At 39.9% G+C, this 21,788-nt stretch overlaps 2 protein-coding genes across 5 annotated transcripts in view; both read left to right on the forward strand.

The window, feature by feature from the left end:
• The window catches only part of ADGRG2 (adhesion G protein-coupled receptor G2), a 60,222-nt gene extending 45,823 nt beyond the window's left edge, over nt 1–14,399 (forward strand). The window contains exons 18-28 of one of the 2 annotated variants that reach the window (XM_074605470.1): nt 560–709; nt 931–1,053; nt 2,163–2,208; nt 2,310–2,413; nt 3,009–3,133; nt 3,987–4,255; nt 5,070–5,169; nt 5,479–5,753; nt 6,408–6,509; nt 7,266–7,418; nt 12,279–14,399. In XM_074605470.1, coding sequence (XP_074461571.1) covers nt 560–709; nt 931–1,053; nt 2,163–2,208; nt 2,310–2,413; nt 3,009–3,133; nt 3,987–4,255; nt 5,070–5,169; nt 5,479–5,753; nt 6,408–6,509; nt 7,266–7,418; nt 12,279–12,463 — 1,632 coding nt within the window. In that variant the 3' untranslated portion in view covers nt 12,464–14,399. Of the gene's footprint in view, nt 1–559; nt 710–930; nt 1,054–2,162; nt 2,209–2,309; nt 2,414–3,008; nt 3,134–3,986; nt 4,256–5,069; nt 5,170–5,478; nt 5,754–6,407; nt 6,510–7,265; nt 7,419–10,093; nt 11,396–12,278 lie in introns of those variants that run through there. The other variant, XM_074605479.1, reaches the window with a different exon arrangement.
• Nucleotides 14,400–16,073: 1,674 nt separating this feature from the next.
• Nucleotides 16,074–21,788, forward strand: part of PHKA2 (phosphorylase kinase regulatory subunit alpha 2) — a 44,433-nt gene continuing 38,718 nt past the window's right edge. For all 3 annotated transcript variants that reach the window (XM_074605488.1, XM_074605497.1, XM_074605505.1), the window contains exons 1-2: nt 16,074–16,268; nt 21,134–21,292. In XM_074605488.1, the coding sequence (XP_074461589.1) occupies nt 16,191–16,268; nt 21,134–21,292 (237 nt within the window). In that variant the 5' untranslated portion in view covers nt 16,074–16,190. The remainder of the gene's footprint in view (nt 16,269–21,133; nt 21,293–21,788) is intronic.

Here is a 21,788-nt window from a genome sequence, read left to right on the forward strand (position 1 = left end):
GCTTATCCAGTTTATTATTGCCATTTTTGCCAGATGATCATAAAGATAGGGTTTATGTTATTAGGTTCTACTTAACCTACTGTACTTAAAAACCTATTGACAAATAATGGCTATTTACAGTTTTTCTGAATTCTGACATATTTCATATGGAGTATAAAAATTCTTGCCTTTGCAGGCATTTGTCCTGTGAAATGTTAATCCCCCTACACAATTACGTAGATTTACCTAGGTTGTTGCTCTTCACCTTTTGCAAATCAGTATTATCTGCCACTGTGATGTGTTCTGTCCATGTAAGCAAATGGGTATTTTCAATGAGTGTTTTCTTCAAAACTTCAAAAGAGTATTTTCAATGGTAGGGAGACCTGAAATGAGTTGCATCCTTTTCAGGCCTGCAGATGCTATGTATTCACTGGAGCAGGGGAGGAACAAGAGAGCAGCAGTGAGTTCCTAACAGTGATTACAGAAATATGTATTTCAAAGTTATAAAATGAAAATAAGTCACAGTTTAATTTTTCTTTAGAGACTGAAATGAAGCATAAATGTTGCATTTATTTTTCAGATCTCTCTAGGCATTAATTCAATTAATGACTTAAATAATCTTGGATCAATTACACTTCCTTCATCGTTGCTGACCAGTTTACCTCCTGAAGAGTTGGACTTGGCTTCTAGAATTATATTCAACTTCTTTAAGAAGACCACGGTGTTCCAGGTATCTTCTTGATCCTCTGTTCCTACAGTTTTAAACTCAAGCCTAGAGCAAAATAAAATATGAATGGACTTTTTTCCCCACAAAACACATTTCAAAACTGCTTGATTTAAAAAGTAATTTTGTCCAGTGCTCACTCTGCATAATAACTGAGTTTCTGGGTGCTGTACTCTACTATTGTCTCCTTTAAGATTTCAAAATCTGATTATTTTTTGTTGTTCCAGGATCTGTCCTTGAAGAATGCATCTTTAATCAGCAATGTTATATCATCAAGTGTTTCTAACCTCACAATTAGCAACTTAAAGGCAAATGTTACTGTCACTTTACAGAATATCAAACCTAATCAGGTATGATTGATTTACATTTGGGCAGACTTAAAGTACAATTTTGTTGCCTCCATTGGAGTTGTTATAGAAGAAATACTGTACTAAGAATACACATTGGTTGGTTCTGCTTTATTAGTGTGGACGTTTAATCTCCGTCTGGACTTTCAATATCACTAATCTTTTCTTTTTTATCACTGGTATAAATTTTTGTTCCCAAATGGTTTCAGGTAATTTTGCTTTATCACTTATCCACCCAGTTTTTATCTTTCCTACCTACTCTTCTGTTTTATTCTTCAAAGGATAAACACTCTCAGATGAAAGTCTGACAGTGGGAGTTGCTACAGAGTTGCTGCAATCATGACATTTGTAGGTGCTGTGTGGCCAAAAAGCAATATAAGTCTTTTTTCTTACGGGGAATGTGGTTCCTTGAAGTGGAACACAGGTGTGTGTAATCTGAAAGTATTAGGGCTCATATACAGCGTTTCTTTCCTAAACGTGCATCAAGGATTAAAATCTTCTATCACATATCTTAAAAGAGTTTAACATACTAAAATACTATAAACTGAAAAATGTAGGGATTACACTAAGGTACCTGAAGCTTTTTTTCTAGATCTGGCTTAGTGTAGTCTTTACTGTAGAAGTATTAGTATTCATAGCAGTATGCTGTATTACTGCTACTATTTTTAGGATTTTCATATGTGTGTGGGAAATCTATACGTAAACCTTTGTCGTAGTAGTATTAAGTGATCAAATGTTTGCAAATGAAAAAGTTTTTCCTTTTCTGTGTAGTAATTTTCTTGAAAATTACAAAATCAGGAAGGATGGGAAATCCCAAGAATTTGTATAGTGTGGGAAGGCAATGAAACATCACTCACAAAGTTCTACCAGGAACAGAATCTTAGCATAAGTGTGAGAGCTAGCTCCTGTATAGTAATTTCAAATTTCTTCAGCAAATTTTCACATGCCTTTTTGAATATTAATCCATTCTATGAACCTAAATTCATTTTATGTTCATGTAAAACAGCTGTATACAGTATTTATTCTTGCCTGCAGTTTGTAGATAATTCATAAATTTCTTTATCATAAACTCCTAGTTTAGTAAAACATTATTTTTTTTACCTCCCAAACAGGATAATTCAACAGTTAGATGTGTTTTTTGGGACTTTAATAAAAATGGTAAGTAATTGAGATCACCCAAGATATCATGCTGTTTTAGCGATGTTAACTCATGTTAATATAAATAAAGGCTTTTATAATAAAGCTGTTTTCTTTAACAGGTGGACATGGAGGCTGGTCATATGAAGGTTGCATAGTTAAAGAAAGCAGAGTAAATGAAACAGTCTGTTCATGCAACCACCTCACAAGCTTTGCAGTTTTGATGGTAATTATTTAAAAAATTATGCAGTCATACCCTGATTCAAGAAAATATTTAAGTATATGTTATCTTTAGCAAATGAGGATTCAGTAAGCACTTACCACCTATGAAATACTAATCAAGTTTTATTCACTTCAGTGCTAGTACGTACAGCCATAAAATTAGTCACGTGCTTAAGCTGCTTGTTGAATGGGAGCCCATAAGTTCCATTGAAGTAAAAAATTCTAGAAGTTCTTATTAAACTGCAGCTTTTAGATTTAGGCATTTGTTTATATTACAGAAGACAAAAATGAGGACAAATGAGGACAAATGAGGACAGGTTTTTAATCAAATGAGATTTCACAATTAGAATCACAGAATCATAGAATATCTCAAGTTCGAAGGGACCCATAAGGATCATCAAGTCCAACTCCCTGCTCCTCGCAGGACTAGACTGGCTTTTCTGTTTTTCAGTTAACTTTTTATAAGATTCATGATGGAAATAACCGTTTCCTCTTTTTTTTTTTTCCAATTGCAGAGGGAAGGGTGCATTTGGGGTTTTTTTGATCTTTTTCCATTTAAGAAACATACTCTCTGAAATTAACTTCTGTTTCCATTTTAGAACTTGTATGGAAATACTCCTTTGAATCCCACACAAGAATTGGTGCTGACTTTTATATCTTATATAGGCTGTGGCCTCTCTGCAATTTTTCTTTCTGTTACTCTTGTGACCTACATAGCCTTTGAGTAAGTACCTGTTCAACTAAGATCCCATTATTCTTCAATTATGATTGCTTTTAGTCTTCACTGCAAAGTCCTTTCCAATAGTTATGGATTCTGTCACCATTAATAATGCACAAATTTGTCCAGTTTACCAGGAAGGTGTTGATTCAGTCTTCAGGAATGTTAATCTTGTGGACAAGTGAATTAGTCATGAGGCTCTATGCAGTAAGAAGTGAAGAAGTAGCACTCTTAAATATTTTATAATGGATTATCATAATAGAAGTGTGAAGGAATGCGTTTAATATGCAACATATCTAGAGCAGTGCAGAATGATAGCATTTTTAAACACATTTGTATTCTTTGTTGTTTGTTGGAACATTTTCTTACATTTGAGCCTTAACTACTGAATCCTCCATACTATGTTTTGGAAATCCTCCTTGAAGTTATTCAGCACACATTTGTTCTCTCATTGTCCTGTCATCAAGGACTTACTTGTCACCATCAAGGCTTTAGAAGCCCAGGCAAACGCCTAATCTAGTTTAGTGATAAGGAACAGTCACATTTTGGTTTTTTGGAAGTAATGAAGAAGAAGTCGAACGTACAATGTAAAAAAAATAATCATGGTGCTAAACTCTAAGAATCCAAGTTATTGTTTGTATTTATGTAAGCTTATTATAACAAACTTTATTCATAGAGACTTAATTTGGAAATCTTTTGTAAATTACTGTGTCCAGGTATAAATGTAATATATGAAGCATTATATATGAATGAAAATATGTATTTTTTTTTTTGGCATTTGAGCACTAAGGACTACAAGAGAGAAAGTAAACTAGGGATCCATGGACAATTGATATCATCTCACTAATTTGCCTTTTAGGAAAATCCGGAGAGACTACCCCTCCAAAATCCTTATTCAGCTGTGTGCTGCATTACTTCTGCTCAACTTAGTTTTTCTCCTTGACTCATGGATTGCACTGTATGATACACGAGGCCTATGCATTGCAGTTGCAGTATTTCTTCACTATTTCCTCTTGGTTTCCTTCACCTGGATGGGCCTAGAAGCTTTCCACATGTATCTGGCCCTTGTGAAAGTCTTTAATACCTACGTACGGAAATACATTCTTAAATTTTGCATTGTTGGTTGGGGTATGTATTTTTCATTGTGTTTTTTTTTTTTCCTTTTGGATGCTAAATAGATAAATTCTTTTATCAAGTATTTCAGTGAATGTGACACAGTTCAGAAATTAAAATGAAGCAGTCATTAAATGTTATGACCTTGCAGTGACCAAGTATTCATGGATCAAGTAAACCTGATCCTATATAGTCCACATTTCTGAGTTAGGGAACTCCCCTCTAACTGCAGAACTGGGGCTGATGCAATACAAATTGATAATGAATTTCCCTTGTGCAAGTACAATAGAACCAATTTTTCCGTTTACCAGATGGATGGCATCAGTTCTATTTTGAAAATAAATGCCAATATGTATATATATTCCATTTCTGGGGTAGCACAGTTGCTAACAAAAAGCAGCAAAACAGATCTAACTGGATAAAGGATGAATAGATTCTTGACCTGATTATCTTCTCTGGCCACTCGAGTAAACATGAGTGAAGGCACTAAAATGAATAGAATTGTTTTCTTAAAACAGATGTAAGAAAAAAAATCAGGTATCCTTTATTTGATCTTTTAAATCAGTTTGATTATGGTATTTGTTGCCTTATTCAGAAAGGTTTGGAGGTAACTGTGGAGAAGACTCTTGTTTCTTTGCAAGCTATGCTCCTGAGCAGTTTGAATCCTCCAGTTTTTAGATTATTTCAGGCAGCTAGTAGTCAATGGAATTCAACAGGCAAATTCAGAAACAAGTTGTAGATTTCACAGAAAAATAACAATTTCAAGTCATCATAATACTGTCTTTGTTATAATTTTCACTTATGTGTTTGTTTGCTCATACTCTTTTAGGGTTACCAGCAGTAGTTGTGTCCATTGTGTTGGCGGTATCACCAGATAATTATGGACTTATAACCACTGGAAGGGTTTCAATAAACAGACCTGATGAATTGTGAGTTAAAGGGAGATGCTTTTTTGGGGGTGGGTGGAGAGAGGTCCTATGAAATTAGTTTTCTTTCAAGTAAAGGTGGGGAAGGGAAGGGAGCAATGGGAGAGCTTTGAAACGGTATAGCTCTACAGTATGTCATGTGTTTTGTGGTTATTGTCTATATGAAAGATCTTACCCTTTTGCCTCTTTACTAAAAAGTATTTTTTTGGACAAAATAGTTTGCATGTGCTACAAACCACACCTTTATCTCATGTTTATTTTACTTTACTTCTGTTTCTGATAGTGGTTGACAAGACTGTTCTTGTATTCTAGCTGCTGGATTAAAAATAGAGTTGTCTTCTATATTACTGCTGTGGGATACTTTTGCCTGATATTCCTGATAAATATCAGCATGTTCATTGTTGTGCTGATCCAGCTCTGTCGTATCAAAAAGAAAAAACAACTTGGTGCCCAAAGAAAAACCAGTATTCAAGACCTTAGGAGTGTTGCTGGCCTCACATTCCTGTTGGGAATTACTTGGGGATTTGCGTTCTTCACCGTAAACGAGGTATTTACTTACCTCTTTACCATTTTCAACACTTTGCAAGGTAAGTTTATTCTTCGTGTGACAGCCCATTGCGTACAATGTAATGAACAAAACATTTGGAAATGGCATTTTCTTGATTCAGCAATAAAGATGTAATCTTGATATGTGCTTTAACATGTTAATTAAGTTTATGGTAAAGGGGGTACCATTTATTGTTATTTTAGATATGAGTTATTTCCTTTGTATGAATGCACAAAATTTTGTAGCGTTGCTGGTTCTGTTACAGCTGGTGGTAACAGGTTAGCAGCTAATAAAAGATGGGTCAGTGTCACACCGTGTGCTAACAGCTGCATAGCCTGACAGTGTTGTGTCATACCCTCTGTTTGACATTGCTTTGAATTCTTTTCCCAAAGTGTTAAGTAAATTTCAGGATCCACATAATTTTTCACTTCTTACTTGATAAAAGGAAGCTTTACTATGCACTTTGTGGATTGGGTTATATTTGTTGTTCTTGCATTTGTGTGTATGATTCCTCTCATCCATGTAAGGGAAAAGTGAACACTTCAGTGTTCAGAGTTGTAAATTTTTTCCCCAAAGAAAGGTGTCATTACTTTTGATTAAAAATTTTAAAGAAATTAAAGAAAACCAAAACATTCTTCAATAAGAAGTAACAAAAGTCAATTTTGCAACATTCTCTAATGTAATTGTTTTGCAGGGTTCTTCATTTTTATCTTCTATTGTGTAACAAAGGAGAATGTCCGTAAACAGTGGAGAAGATATCTCTGTTGTGGGAAATTCAGGCTGGCTGAAAACTCTGGTAAATATGAATTTTTATTTTTATTTTTTTACTTCTCAATACTTACACTCAGTGTTAAGTTCCTAGTATTTTGTAATACTTATTTTAAAAAAATCAATAAGTCATGTTGTTGCAGTTGCAGGTCTAATTATCTAAGGTATAATAAACCTCCAACATTATACTCTTTAAAGGTGGTAGCTGATGCAGTTCTTACATGCTTACATGCTGTTGCATTAACCTGTTAAGTGCAGTTGATCTCTTCCACTGCAGTATAAAGGCACGTCTTTGCAGAAGACTTTTGATCAGTTAGAAGCTGTAAAATTTGTTCCAGCTTCAGAGTCAACTGTAGTTTTACCAGTGACTTCCACAAAAACAAGGTGAAGCACAGTTTAAATAAAAAAAAAAAAAACAACAACAAATGGTTTTATGTTCTTTTGTTAGTCAGTGGTTGACTTCTCATAAAGCTATATACTTTTTGTACACTTTAACTTAGAGGTTCAACCGTACTTCATTTATCTTTCTGTTCTGGTCTGCAGTCATAAAACTATGACAGTTGGCTGCTCATATTTAAAAAGGGCCAAGAAAAAAAGGAACTAGATTTAAATAATTTTAAACATCAAGAATCTTTACATTCTTAGAAAAACACCATTCTATCTAGAATACTGTGAGGAGAGCGTGTAGTGCCTTGTTTTTATTTTAATTCAGTTGCATTATTAACTGTGTTTTTGTATTTTGTTTGTATGAGTTGTGCTATTTTCTGTAACGTGTCTGTTGTAGATTGGAGTAGAACTGCTACGAATGGTTTAAAGAAGCAGACCGTAAATCAAGGAGTATCCAGTTCTTCCAATTCCTTACAATCAAACAGTAACTCCACTAATTCTACAACACTGCTGATGAATAACGATTACGCAGTGCACATGAATGGAAATGGTATGTATAATGCAAAATAGTATTTCTCAAGCTATTTTTTTTTCTTGTCTTAAAACAGAAGTGCTATGGTCTTTCATGCTTATGTAAAATGAAGTGCTGACAAAATATTATTCCTAAGTATAGGGTCAGAATATTTCAAGATGTCCTTACAAATGTTTTAGGGGACTATAGACAAAGTTTTAAAATAGCCATTTCTCCTACTCAGTGGGAACTCTTCATTTATATATCAAATAGTAGGTAATATTCATTATTAGAGCAATTACTTACCAGAAGCTGCTGGTAACATTTTTCTTGTCACCTGAACGTACGACATTAAACTTCAAGCATATTTTAAACCAGCTCATATTTAAATCTTATTAAAACAAACATTGCCTGAAGAAGAAAGGCATATAGGATAATAATACAGCTTGAAGGTATGAAAGGAGTCATGTAGGAAGTAATATGAGGAAGAACATTAATAGAATGCTCACATGGAAGCTGCTTATGAGAGGAGAAGTAAGAGAAATGGAGACTGTAACTTATAAAATCACCTCAGTGAGCAGAGTGCAGCTGAGAGGGTTGCCTCACTGTTGGCTACAGAGTAAGTATTGAAACTGAATTTCTCTATAGCTCTTTGTTTCACCTGTGGGGTTTTTAAGGATGTTTTTGTCTAACAGGAATCTATCTTTATTGCAGGAAACAATTCTTCAGAAGTAAAATTCTCTGTCCTTCCTGTTCTAACACAGTACTTGTCCTCTGAACTGTTACCTTCTGCTCTGTTCCTGAGAAGTTGAAATGCAGGTGTATGTAGCACTCCAGTCAATTTCACTTGCAAATTGGTGTGGCTTATTTGTCTGTGTAGAAAACTAGATATGAATCTCCACTGAACGTACTTATTGAAAAAAAAATCTTTTTGCAATGGGCATAATCTATGTTTTCACACTTTTGCTGGACACACATCCTGCTGATGATTCGAGCTCTCAGTAAAGACAGTCAATTTTTCAAGGAGAAAAATAACTTATAAATCTGTAATCTACGAAAGCCTAAACTGAGCAAAATTTACAGGACATTACTGCTGTGTGCCTAAGGTATTTTTCCCAATTGATCAAGAGCTGAGGCTAAGAAGTCATGCCATCAGCTAGATGGTTTAGTATGAAGTTGTAGAACATGCTCACAGAGCTGTGTTGTCCTTGTTTCCTGGCATGTGCTGTCAGAAGACAGCAGATAATCAGTGGCGTTATCTCAGCAGATAGTCTCTCAGATGGACAGAGTAAAAGCTATGGAATTTGTACGTGCTGCCCCCTTGATAGGTTACTGTCCATTTGGATGTACTAGCTGCGTATTGTAAAGAAACCACAACACTTCAGGAAATGGCATGTGGACATGCCCTGTACAGCTTTCCAAATTGAGCTTCTAAAATTAGTTCCTTTTTTTTTTTTTTGTAATTCCTTTAAAAAACCTCTCTGTTTGGCTATCACACAATGCAATAATTAACATACTTCGTATCTAACAGAACAGTTGAGAAACAGAATCCAGTAACTCTCACTGTCATCAAATACAAAGCAAGGCAATATTTTTAGGTAGAAGTAATACCTTTCAAAGAGAGAGAAATTTTCAGGCACAACAAAAACCTGCATGTCTTGTGGGGTTTTTTTCCCAGCTATGTTAGTTAGTCTGATGAAAGTTGCCACCTCTCCATTCAATATTTGACATGCTTAGACACAGCTACAAAAGCATTTTGGCTACTTTTCTCGACAGAAAGAAAGATAACAGAAATGTCTTATTGAACTTGTTTGTTGTAGCGACTGAGTGAATGGTCCTGTTGTGGCTTTCCAGAACAAGTTTTTGTTGATTTGGGTAGTATTTTAGAATGGGATGCCAAATTGGTGATCTAAACCATTGAGTGATGCCAGTTCTGTGTGACGTGCTCCAGTTCTGTCCTAGTTTATTCACATAATTAGATCTTTCCAGTGTGACAGTCTGTATGTCCTGTGCCAACAGCTTCTCAGACAAAGCAGCTGAAAGAACTTTTATACAACTTTCTTCTTATACACTCATGAACACAGATGTCTCATATGATCCACCTCATCTCCTCTTGTACTTTATTGTATGTTTTGAATGCTGTGAACCCTGTACCACATCCTCCATTCATATCAAAAGGGTTGTATGATACTTTGCCTGCATAGTTTCTTTGACTAAATAATTCTTCTGGGTCTTTAGGACTTCCACAAGAAGAGGCTAAACTTATGCTTGGATAGAGTTAGTCCTCCCAGCAGAGCTCTTTGAGGCAATTCCTTACACTTAATCTTGCAAACATGGGGCAGTTCTATCTCAGAAGAGCTGGGCAAATGCCTCCAAAAGGTAGTTGACTGGTGTTAGATAGGAACACAGGAGCTTCTAATTTGCTGTACCTCATTTCCCTGGTCTCACAGCTAGAACTTCAAAATAACAGCTCCAAAAAGAAGACACTCTAGAAATTAAGATCTATGTCATAAATGTACTGAGCTGTAAACACTTAATGTCTTTGGCTTCCCTCCTTCCACTGAAATGCTATTCCAGATGCAAGACTGAATGACTTGCCATGGTTAAGTTTGGGGTGTCTATACAGCCTGTGGCTTTGCTTGCCTACTGGACTGTGTAACTTCATCTTTTCGTGGCATACTAATATTTCCTTGTTTTCGGTTTTTCTCTTACAGGTTTGCATGTTTGGGAAACTACCATTAGGTATCACATGGCTGAACCTGCAGATTTCCTCACTGAGAAACAGAAACCACCCTTCTGAATTTGTTCACAGAATAGCCTTATTTTCTTCTCAGATTTTGCCCTAATGTTAGGGCACAGCTATTTTGAACACTCCTTCTAAAACAAAACAGTTACAGTCAGGCAGGGGGTTAAACAACTATATATGCACAATTACAGTGTCAGCAAGCATGGTGATTTTCTGTCATTTCAGTCTTTATCTGATTTGAATTGATTAACAAAGCTCTTCTCATCTTACCTTGTTTACATTTGTGCCTGGTTTAGTGCTTGATGGCCTTTTAAATTAACAATTAAATATTAGACTTTAAATTTAAGAGGTTTTGCATAATTTGTTGGGCCAATGCTTCCATTTTGTGGGTTCAGTGGCAGCTCGGTAGTTTGGCATGGAATTTGTAATCTTTGACAGCCATCACCACAAACCCACTCCCTTAAACTCCTATCCTGAGGTGTTTAAGTTGTATGCATTACATTTTCAGACTGGTAGTAATCTTCATTGGCTAGAAATACATATTCACGTGTACTTAAAAAACACCGTCTTTCATTCCGAAGAAAAGTTTGCCAATGAGACTTTGATGCAACTGATATACTGACATCTGCTTGAATCAATAGGGTAACTGCTGAAAGGTATGCAGTCTGCCTAAAGTGAAGGATTAGTTTGGGTAGACTGATACTAAACCTGTGTGCTTGGGGGACCTGGTCCAAGCAGAAGAGCAGTCCAGCCCAGTCAGTCAAGCAGCAGAATCCTTTCTGCGGGAGGGATTAAGTGCATGGGAGAGATGTCACCAAATACTTCTCCCTCTGGCGACCCCAACAACAAGAAATAGTTGAAGAGCATCCTGTAATGTGGCCTTTCCCCTTCTGGAAGGGTTCAGAAGCTTGAGGTAGTGAGAGTGTGAAAGGGGAGGACAGAGCCAAAGCAGGATTCTGCTCCAGGATAGGTGAGGTATTTGGTGGACTGAATCCAGGCATACTACAGAGGATCAGATTTTGATCCCTGTAAGAGAGTCATCTTTCACTGCCTAGAGGTTTCTCGCCAATGTGTTTCCTCCTCCCAAAAGCATAAACTGCAAGCAGTTCCTATATTCACTGTTGTGTCGTTTCAGTAGATTTGATGAAATCTACTGAATCATGGTGTTTGTATATGAAGTGTTGTAAATATTAACACAAATAGCAAACTTGGATGTTTTATGGTTTTTATTAATGCAGATTATGGTATAAATGATAAATGACAGCTCTGCATCTGTGTTTGTGAACTCATTTCTCAGTGTTTAACAAAACGATCCCCTCCCAAAAGAAGTACTAGTTCTGGTTTTGGTTTCCCCATTGTGGTATTTCTTATAATTTACTTCTACTGATATGATACATACGATATCAGGATTCTGGCAGATGTTTTAAACTTGACTGCTTTGGGGGAAAAAAAGTAAATTTCCAACCAGAAGCACTTGCACAAATACTTACAATAAAAAAAAAATCCTAATTCTCATAAAAATTATCTAGAATGTGGTGCCTAGAGGTAGGAGATTCTATCCAGTGAATCAAGCATTTGTGGAGCGTTTCATTAATAGGCTTCAATCAGCAGTGGAATTACACGTTCATTGCAGATTCACCTCAATGCGTAAGATTCTCAGTCTGAATATGGCTTAGACCTATGACTGGACCTAGGTCATATTCTGATTGTCCTCCAGAAATAAATGCTGCAAGTTGAGTGCCTTTCAAAGGAAAAAAATACCCTTGTTTTCTCAAACACTTTGTTTCAGATGCATGGCAAACCTGAGAAACCTTTTAAACTTAACTTGTTAAAGCAAAACTAGAATGAGAAGTATTTTGCGTCTTATCTAGTGATATTTATTCCATGTCAAAGTCTACATTCTGAGAATTGTGACCTTCTCTGCTTAAAATACGGAATCCTATCGTGCGTAAATATATTAACATCTCTCAGATCTCTTACTGATTTCATGCAGGAGAAGACATGTATACAGAATATGCACAGAAAAATACGCATATTGAAATTTTTGCAGGGATAAACAGAGAGTGCGTGAACTCCCTACAGTGACTGAAAAAGCATGGGAGACTTGATTCTGAACCTTTCTGATAGGGAATGCACTTTTTTTGTTTCAACAGGCCATCTTTCCAGTGAGAAGAATGGCGTTTCTTTCAGTGTACAGAATGGTGATGTGTGTCTCCATGACTTTTCAGGCAAACAACTTGTATTTCAAGAAAAGGATGATACAGGCAGCCAAAAAAGCCGTATCTCGCTCAGAAGGACTTCAAAGAGGGGAAGCCTAACTTTTATTGAGAAAATGTGATTTCCTTTTAAACAGCACATTGTTTTACAGTGTGAAGTAGAGATTTACTTTAACAGTTTTACATAATGTGAGCAGACCAAGAACTGATTTTATTTAATATATGGTACTGGAACTTCAAGGCAGCCATGCAATGGATTGACAAGGACAATTATTAACCAAAAGAAAAACAACCCAAACAAACAAAGGGAAGCTACTATTCTGACAAGGTATCTTGGATGTCAAATTACAGCTGGCACATTTCCCTTTTGATTCTTCATTAGAAGTTCTTTGAGTTTTTTTACATTTAAAGGAAAGTTTTGTTTAGGTTTTTTTTCATTACAACTAAGTTTATCTGGATGTAACACATAGTAATATTGTATAAATGTAGGAAGTTACAACTTGTGAGTACAAACAATGTTATCTTTAAAAATGTTAGCTACGCTGTCTTCAACTTTTTGTACGTTGTAGTAGCAAACTATAGTGATGTAAATAAGCATAAAAATATAAACTTTTAAGCATCTTAATGATACTTTTATATTTATTTCTTGTAATATAAATTTAAATATTCCTATGTGTAGAAAAATAATTGTTATTTTGCTTTAACTTTTATTGTAAGCTTGCATTTGTCTTTAATTGAAATAATTAACTTCAACATAGAATGATACAGAAGTTAATTTGTTCAGTAAGTGAAATCACTTATGGTTTATATATATTCACCAGATACCGAACTGTAAATAGAAACACTATCCATCTTGAACCTTTAGCGACAGAGCTCAGTACACCACAGAAGGATAGAAACTGGGTATCATCACAGTAGAGTGCCATGAATGAGGGACTGATAAATAATGCAGTCAGTAGGTTATTAAATACAACTAAGTTATGTTAGTGGCTTGAGTAAGTCAATGGAAGCTTTTGGCATTGATTTCAGAAGGGTCAATATTTTATCTTGCATGGTGGTTCCGGAGATTAAACACACTGCCATTTCTCATTTGCAGTGATAAAGAAAAATAGACAAGTGTTATTTTTTTAAAGAAAAACCACAGAGAATAAATGCTAGGTGCTCTATTTAGTAGCTGAGAAATTGTCTGTTTCGTTGTGTGGCTGCTTTTTAAGGGGCAGCTCTTGAGCTATTCTAATGATTTTTTCTGCTTGTACTTTGGCCGTTGGGTGGCAAGCCAAATCCTGAGGCCCTAGCTCAGTAATTTCTGAAGCAAAATTTCATGCACTTTGTGATATTTGTCTGAAAAAGCTGGATTTTGGCTCTTCCTGCGCAACAGCTGAAAGAAAATAGCACCCATACTACATTGTGAAGATTCTTCATGAACAGAAATTAGCATGAGCCCTGGTTGTGCCTCTTCCTCCTCACAGAGGTGTGCAGGTGTGGCCCTTGCCTTTGTTTCCTTGTGTTCTTGGGCAAAGGTTGGATGCTTCTGGTGCAAGAGCTAGAACAAACTGGCGCCATGCTGCAGCGTGCCAGACCCTGTAAAGGGGATTTTTTTGAAGCAGATGCTCGCTGGAGGGAAGCAAGGGTTTTGCTTTCCCCGAGCACTCAATAGGGAGCCTGGAAACACTCTTCTCAACAAAAAGCATCTGTTTAATGCCTCCTATCTGGGGCTGTCTTGTAGTTCAGCAACTGAACCTCTTCGGTACTCAGACCCTCTTGTGGTTCTATATGCAACGCATGGGTCCTTTTGGTCACCTATGTCCAAGACAACTCTGAATATGCTTTTGAAGTGAGAACTTAAAGAACTTAAAGTATTTGTTGTGTTTATCCACAAGGTTTTAACTGCATGTTAATAAAAGACAGTACTGGAATGCTAGTAGCTGGAATGCATTTCTGTGAATGCTTTAACTATTTGTTTAATTGCCTTTGCACTGTGTCCTGTAAATTTATTTAATGTTCTTGTATTTATATTTTCAACTGTAAAAAAAAGTAATAAATTTACAGCAAGTACAACACACAAAATACATAAATTTTGTCTGTTAGATAAATGTGTTGTTATACTGGGCTGTGTTACAATTCTTCAGATTGCAAAAGCTGGCCTATGTAACCTCTTGGGGGAAATGCTGACCTAGCCCTTACATTTGTTGTCTTCCACATATTTTACCGTTCATGGTTCTAGCAGATCTGTTTTTAGCAAAGAAAACCCTGACATGAGTCTGTCCAGGCAATGCTTGCCCTCAAGCCTGCTGAAGCTCTCCCACAAGAATGCTGTGAGCAAAAGCACATAGCCTGAGTTTGGCTTCAGTAATTAAATTCCCTATGGAAATGCACATTCCACTGTCACTGACCTGCTTGGAGTCTTCCTTTGTTTTTATTTTTGCTCACTAGCATATGTTAGGATTCTTCTAATAATTTTTATTTTATTTATTCCTGGGGATGGGGGAGTCTTTTCTGACATGGCCGCTTAAAAGCACACATGTATGGTAGCAAAATTTTGCACCCACACCAGCATATTATTTTAGCTCAGTGAATAATTATCATCATTAAACTTGCTGAAAAAGCCTTTGCACATTGGATGTCGCAGTAACCTTTTGGTACTTGGTCTCTTGTGCACTGCTTGTGGTTTAGCCACGGCAGCCCAGAACTCGATGAAAGCTGCAGCCCCTTCCCAGAGCGCAAAGTAAAATTCTGTACATCAACTTGTGGCCGCAAAGCCAACTCGGGGGCACCTGTCAGGAGGTTTTAAGCTTAGTCATAGATAAACCGAAACATGCTGTGCACAGCTGTCACCACCTCGCTCAGCAAACACATTCCCTAAGGGCAGGTATGGTGTCTCCTTCAGCACCCATCCCACGCTTACCACTCTTCTTCTTTCCCTAGCCAGGAGCGCAGAGGGAACTCACCAAAGGTTTTGCAACTGTTATGTAACACACACGTCTTTTAAGTCTTTGTCAAGTTTCTGGTTGTCTTTGCCTGACTTCCTGCTTTCTGCTCACTCCTGTCCTATCCATGCTGGGAACTACAGCATGAATGCAGGCGTCGGGCAAGGGCAACTGGGGTCACACCTGTGCATGGCCAAATGCCCGTAGGGAGAGGCCTGTGGGGACAGCAGGTTCTTTGCCATCAGAAATTGCTACATCTTGTTTGTTTATTAAATTGGAAAGCCAAGGCTGGGGTGTGAAGATATCTGATAGTCTTGCATTTTTTTGCTTTTCATTCTATTTGATCTCAAAATAGTATTTTTTAAGGCTGGAAAAAAACGTCTTCCAAAAGTTTTTCTGGCGTTTTGCATTTTCTCCTACAAACTTAACGAAGAGGACGTATAAAATCGCCTTTGTTTTTGACCATTTAGCCTGACTTTTGTCACTTGTCGCCCTCGAGCTGACACTGCTCGGCCTTGCCTTTGCTCCCAGCCCGTCCCTCGGACACTGACACTCCTCGGTGCCCCGGCGGGATGCGGGGCCCGCCCTTCGCCTGCCGCTTCCTCCTGCTGCTTCACAGAAGTCGGATTTGGGATTTCACGCACAGAAGCGACCCTGCTCCACCTCATTTTGTCGCCGAGACCGCCCCGCCGTCGCCCACCCGTGCCGGAGGGAGGAGGCAGGGCGGCCAGCTCCGCCCCGCCCCTCCCCGCCCCTCCCCTCCCCGCCCTGCCGCCGGCAGGGAGGGGGGGAGTAGGCCGTCGCCGCCATCTCGGTCTGCCGCTGCGCCGATCGCGACCGGTGGAACGGGGCGGGCCTGGCGGGAGGGCCTGGCAGGCGGGCCGGCTGAGGCGGGAGGCGCGGGCCGGCCGGCCGTGAGGCGATGAGGAGCCGCAGCAACTCGGGGGTGCGCCTGGACGGCTACGCCCGCTTGGTCCAGCGGACCATCCTCTGCCACCAGGTGAGGGCAGCCGCCGCCGCGGGACGCCTGTCCGGGGCTGGGGGCGGCCGGCGCCATGGGGCCGGCCGGGGAGGGGGCTGCGGCGGAGCGGCCGGGGCCGGTGACCGCAGCCTGGTTGCAGGGCGACGGGGCTGGTGGAAGAAAACCTCTCCTCTCCCCGGCGCGGGGCCTCCGTTCCCCATCGCCTCCTTCCCCCGCCTGAGGGGGAGCGCGGGGAAGGCTGAGGCGGTGCGGATCCTAGGGGGTGCGCGTTAGCCGCTTATATGAACGCGCGCTGTAAAATACGTGAGAAATACAGCAAGTCTGAGGAATGCCGTGTATAGAATGTGTTCGCGGTCCTGTTGTACACGCTCACCCGTTGTAACACTGTGTGTCTGTAACGCGAGTAAGTCCCGGTAACACAGAAGTCCCTGGCAGGGCCTCTGAAATATTTCTGTCGGCATCGGCCGGGTGTGAAGCCGGGGCAGGGCTGGGCTGGCAGCGGCCGGCGTGCGGGCTCCGTGCGGGGCGGGTGTGCAGCGGGGCACGTCCCACCCCCAAACGGGTGCGGTCCCGTCCCCGGCCTGACACTTGTCCGGCTTCTCCGGCCTTCGCTTTGGTGGAGCGGCTTCTCCCCGTGCTGCGCTGCTTGTCAGGCAGGGCTGCCCGCGTATGCGAGCAATGAAACAGCGAAGATGTCAGGGCTGGTGGGGAGAAACCGTGACCCGCTATCTGTTTTTTGGCCAGGGCGTATGCATAGTGCTCTCTGCTTCATGTGATCGCTTGGCCCCGGTGGGCTCTGAGGACTCTGCAGTGTCATACTTGGGTTAAAACAGTCCACTACATAAAGATGAGAGCAACAGGGTTTTTTGCACAAACCGGTCCCAAATATGCTCAGTTGCTGTGAGTTACAAGAAGCTGCAAAGCAGTGAAAGAACAAGTTAGGACCCAAATCCGCTTAGGTTGGTAAGATTTTTGTCACTGACTGTTGTTGTGGGCAGAAGGTCTAGATGCCTTTGAATTAATGTTTGTGTACTAATTATTGTAAACTCATTAGAAACAAATGCAAGAACATAGTGTAAATTGTGTGAAAACATAATTTTGTTTTCTCACTGTGCTGGGGTGCAGGGGATGCTTTGAGTTGTGTTCCAGTCACTGCCTTTCGTCTGCGAGATGACCTTGGACAAGTCACTTTGGCTTCCAGAGCCTGCCTTGATTTCCACGTTTATAGGATGAGGATGCCGATAACAGCCTCCATTAGAGGAGAGATGGAGCCTCTGAGATCCAAAGATCAAACCAGCCCTGTGAAAGCCATGCCTTAATGATATTAATAGTTAACAATAACAACAAGGGTAACTTAATGGTAATATGGGAGTTCATACCAGTGACCCAGAATTTTGTAATTGGTATTTACAGTGCTTGGGTGCATGTTCATGACTCAGTGCTACGTTTTCTGCTAAGTGCTCAATGCTGCAAAGAATTCGGAGGTGGGGGAAGGAGATAAGTATGTTTTCTTCTGTATGTGGAAAGCAAGTTGCAGGCTAGCAGCAAGGCAGAGGGACAACGATATCACAAGAGGGCCCAGGGAGATGCTGCAAAGCGGATTTCTAGATTTGTTTTCTATATCTATACTCTTCATAGTTTTCCACTGCAATAGATTGAAAATGTCCAGATCAGCTGGCTGAAGAGATTCAGTGCTTACTTGGGCAAGTTAGGATGGTTGTCTTTGGGCCACGTGCAGCCCTGTCTTGCCTGGGAGCAGAAAAGTCCATGGCAGGATGGACTGGGCTGCTGCTTCACTGCTGCTGGTGCCTTCCTGCTGCCTTTCAGGACAGAGTGAGGGAGGGGAATTTAAGCCATCAGTTTGGCCAGGAGCAGCCTGGCATTTAAAATGCTGCTGAGGTGCTGCTGCTCAGCATAGGGGTGATGTGTGACTGTGACCTTGTCCCTTGCATCCACAGGTGTGCCAGATGTGCAGACTGGGCACATCAGCTAGTGTGCTGTGACAAAGGGCAATAATGAGCTTGTTCTCATAAGGATGCAGCAAGGAGAACACGTAGCATGCTCAGGAACATTATGCTTTGTTAAGAACGTGTTTAGTACACCAAGGGTCAGGTTTCTCAGTAGTGGCAATTGGTTTTGCGTTCATTCCAGTCACTCTAAATCAATGTCGTTTTAGAGGCATATTTTAATTCAGAATATATGTGCTACCAGGCAGACATGTATTCAAAGCACAGGCCTGGACCCGTCACCAAGGTTGACAGTTTTGGTATGCAGCGCCTTGCAGTATTGCATCCGTAGCAAACTTTTTCTTGTTTTGCAAGCGTTGCGTTCTGCAGCATGCACGGTGATAGGTACGGTCCTGTTAAAGGTTGTACAAGGAGGCTAAGACCAAACTACTGGCTCCTGTCTTGTGACCTGGCATCAGTTGTACTGGCCTGCTGTGGTGTGGGGTCTGCCAGCTATTGCATGTGGCCCTGGGGACAGGGACCAGAGGGATGCTTCGATCCTGTAGCTGAGCAAGCACTGAAGAGCATCACCAGGAGGCTGTTCTCAGCTGCTTATTACACTTGTAATTTGAATGAGATAAGAAAAAATAAGAGTCTTAAGATATGTCCATAAAATAGCAAAACTTAATGTCTGTATACGTTTTAAGTATTGCTAGGGTACTATAAGAGAAAAGCATATGGAGCTGATAAGGAAAGCACGTTGGGCATACATTTATGGGTAACTCCAATTGTGTTACATTTGGTTTCGTGCAAACAATCTGTCTGCAGACTTGCTAGAGCTTACATCAGTTTTCATCTGGTGGATGAATGAGACAGATGCAAATTAAATAGATTTTCAGCAAGATGCCAAATGTGGGCTTACTTGTATTGCGGCTCTGGTTAGAACCCCGCTATTTTTGTGCCTGTGTTGCTGAAGTTCTTATTAGCATCTGGTCCCCTGTAGGAACTGGTGTTGTGTTTTGTGTTGTTTTTTTTCTTCAGACTAACAGGTAGCCTTAAAAATAGGATTGGGCATGATACAACAGTTTAAAGTCTTAGTCTGGCAATCAGCTTTCTGTTGTGCTCTCAGCTCACAGAGCCCATGGATGCTGGGAAAATTCTTTGCTCCGTGGATCTGTGTGTGCAGTGATTTGCGGGATGAGAACCGCTAGTCCAATTAGCGATCACTGCATAGACGTAGTGCTTTGAAGTACTAGCTAAGCTAAAATCCCTTTGACATCTTTGGGGCTAAGTAGTGTTTATTTGAGCTCTTTAGCACCTTGCAAGGGTTGTACTTCTCATGTGGTATCAGCAGGTAACAGGAGAAAATAATTGCAGTTTTTAAGAGTAAGCACTTTCTAAAAAAAACCATAAAACCACAAACAAACCAAACCCACTCAAAATATTAATTAATATGTTGTGTTGTTCTGCTAACATTCTGAACGTGCACGAGAAAAGACATTGATGTATTGTCAGTCCACGAGAGCCAGCCCCAGCGTGCCCCAAGAGCTGGGACCTTCTAGTAGAGGAGCCAAAGGCGCTGAAATGGTGATAGCTGCCCTTGGATGTGTTTAGTGCGGCCTCTTGAAGGCAGGCAGGTCCCTCCCTGGGGACTGAATGGTCTTTTGATGGCTCACTTTTTCCTCTGTGAGCTGACTTTTCAAGTTTTTTAAGCACTTTGGGTTCATATGTGCTACTTCCCCCATCGAATAATGAGTAGGCAGGCCTTTCGTTGTTACTTGTTTTGTGAAGACCGTGCTGAGGGACTGTTTCAGCAGAACTACAGGTTTCTGCTCTCAGCAAGCCACTAGACATTGCTGTATTTAAACCATAACAATAGCTCTGACTGTGCCCAGTTGCGTGTGTTGGGCTGTCACCCGTGCTGTGTTCAGTTGTCACATGCAAAGCCCAGGAAATTGTAATTGAAGCTCCTCCCCCTCAAAACTTCTTTCTTAAAAATAACTACGGAAGGAGCTGAGCGAACCGGTGTGTGGCAAAAATGGAAAAATTGGTGTATATATTCTTTTTAATTTTACTTATCTTTATTATTGTAATCTTTGCCCCTTGTCACACCAGCCCTGGCAACTGATCTTTGTTCACTGAAATTTGCTGTGAATGTTTAATTTTGATTGAATGCTCTATCGACCTTTATCTTTCTACCTCATTTTTTTGTTAGTGAAGAACATACAGCTGAGAAAGATGGTCTTAAAAATTTAATGATAATGAAGTGATGGGAATAAATGAGGCAATGAAAAATTTAATGGAGTGTTTGGGGTGCAGGAGACTACTCAGTGTGCTGGTTTACAGGCAGTGCTGCTTTTCAACACCATCAGAATTTGTCTTTCTGTACGTTTTCCAAAGGAAGATGTAAAAAGGCTTTGCATGCATTCATGCTTTAGCTGTCATAAACGAAGCAAATAAATAAATAATAATACTTCATTAATTTCCAGGGAATTAGTGTTTTTTCACTTCCTCAAGATTATGCCACAGACCGGTTGCACAGAGAAGAATAAATCCCGGACTCAATTTCTAATGTTAACTCGGTAACCTCTTTTCCATACAAATATGTAAAATTTTAATTCCTGTTTCCTCAGTGTATTTCAAATTTCACCCAGTGACTTAGCTAATAATCCTGTGTGGATGAGGATGCCCAGCTGGACGCTTTACGTCCTGAAGTCTTCAAATAAACTTCGCGTTTCACTTGTGTAAGTTTGGGAAAGAAATATGGGACCTCATTTCTGTTGGGAAATTGTGAGCAGCCACGGTGTGAAATCAGTGTGAAATCGTCGTTGGCTCCCTTTTGTTGTGTTACCCTTTGATGTAGAAAGAACCGGTGCTTCTTAATAGATGGGATTTCAGGTAGTAATGTTTGTTCTTTATTCCTTCTGCTGTGGTTAGAATCCAGTTACAGGTCTGCTTTCAGCTGGTGCAGACCATAAAGATGCCTGGGTACGGGACAACATCTACAGCATCCTGGCTGTGTGGGGGCTGGGGATGGCTTATCGGAAGAATGCAGACCGGGATGAGGATAAGGCCAAAGCCTACGAGCTTGAGCAGGTATGTTAAAGTTCAGCATAAACCACTTATGCTGTTTGTTTTTTTTCATAAGGTAGTGGTTTTGAACGGTGCATTCGCATTGCTGCTGTGTCTAGGATCTGGCAGGGTTTTCCCTGCTTGGAGTACGTGGATTGTTCCTATGACAGCAGCATCGATGCAGCATGTGGTGTGCAGTGTTCCTGGCAGCATTCCGGCAAGTAGGATTTGGAGAACTGGCTGGCAGAGAGGCTAACATTTGAGTTAAAATATAAACAAAACAAAAACATGTAGGAGATGGCCAATTCTTGAAAATTAGGCTTCTGAGAGATTTTACACACAGATTTACAAGCCTCTGATTTAACCTTAAGATCCCTCATGAGTCAAGCCGTGGTTGCTTGAATCCTAGGGCGGCAATTTACCTGCTAGACAATTCTTCCCTGTAAGAAGATTGCTACTTAAAGTAGCAATCTTTTAAATGTGCACTTGTGTCATCTCATGGAAGTCATACATGGTGTAT

Source organism: Larus michahellis, chromosome 1 (assembly GCF_964199755.1).
Source record: "Larus michahellis chromosome 1, bLarMic1.1, whole genome shotgun sequence".
NCBI classification, from domain to species: domain Eukaryota; kingdom Metazoa; phylum Chordata; class Aves; order Charadriiformes; family Laridae; genus Larus; species Larus michahellis.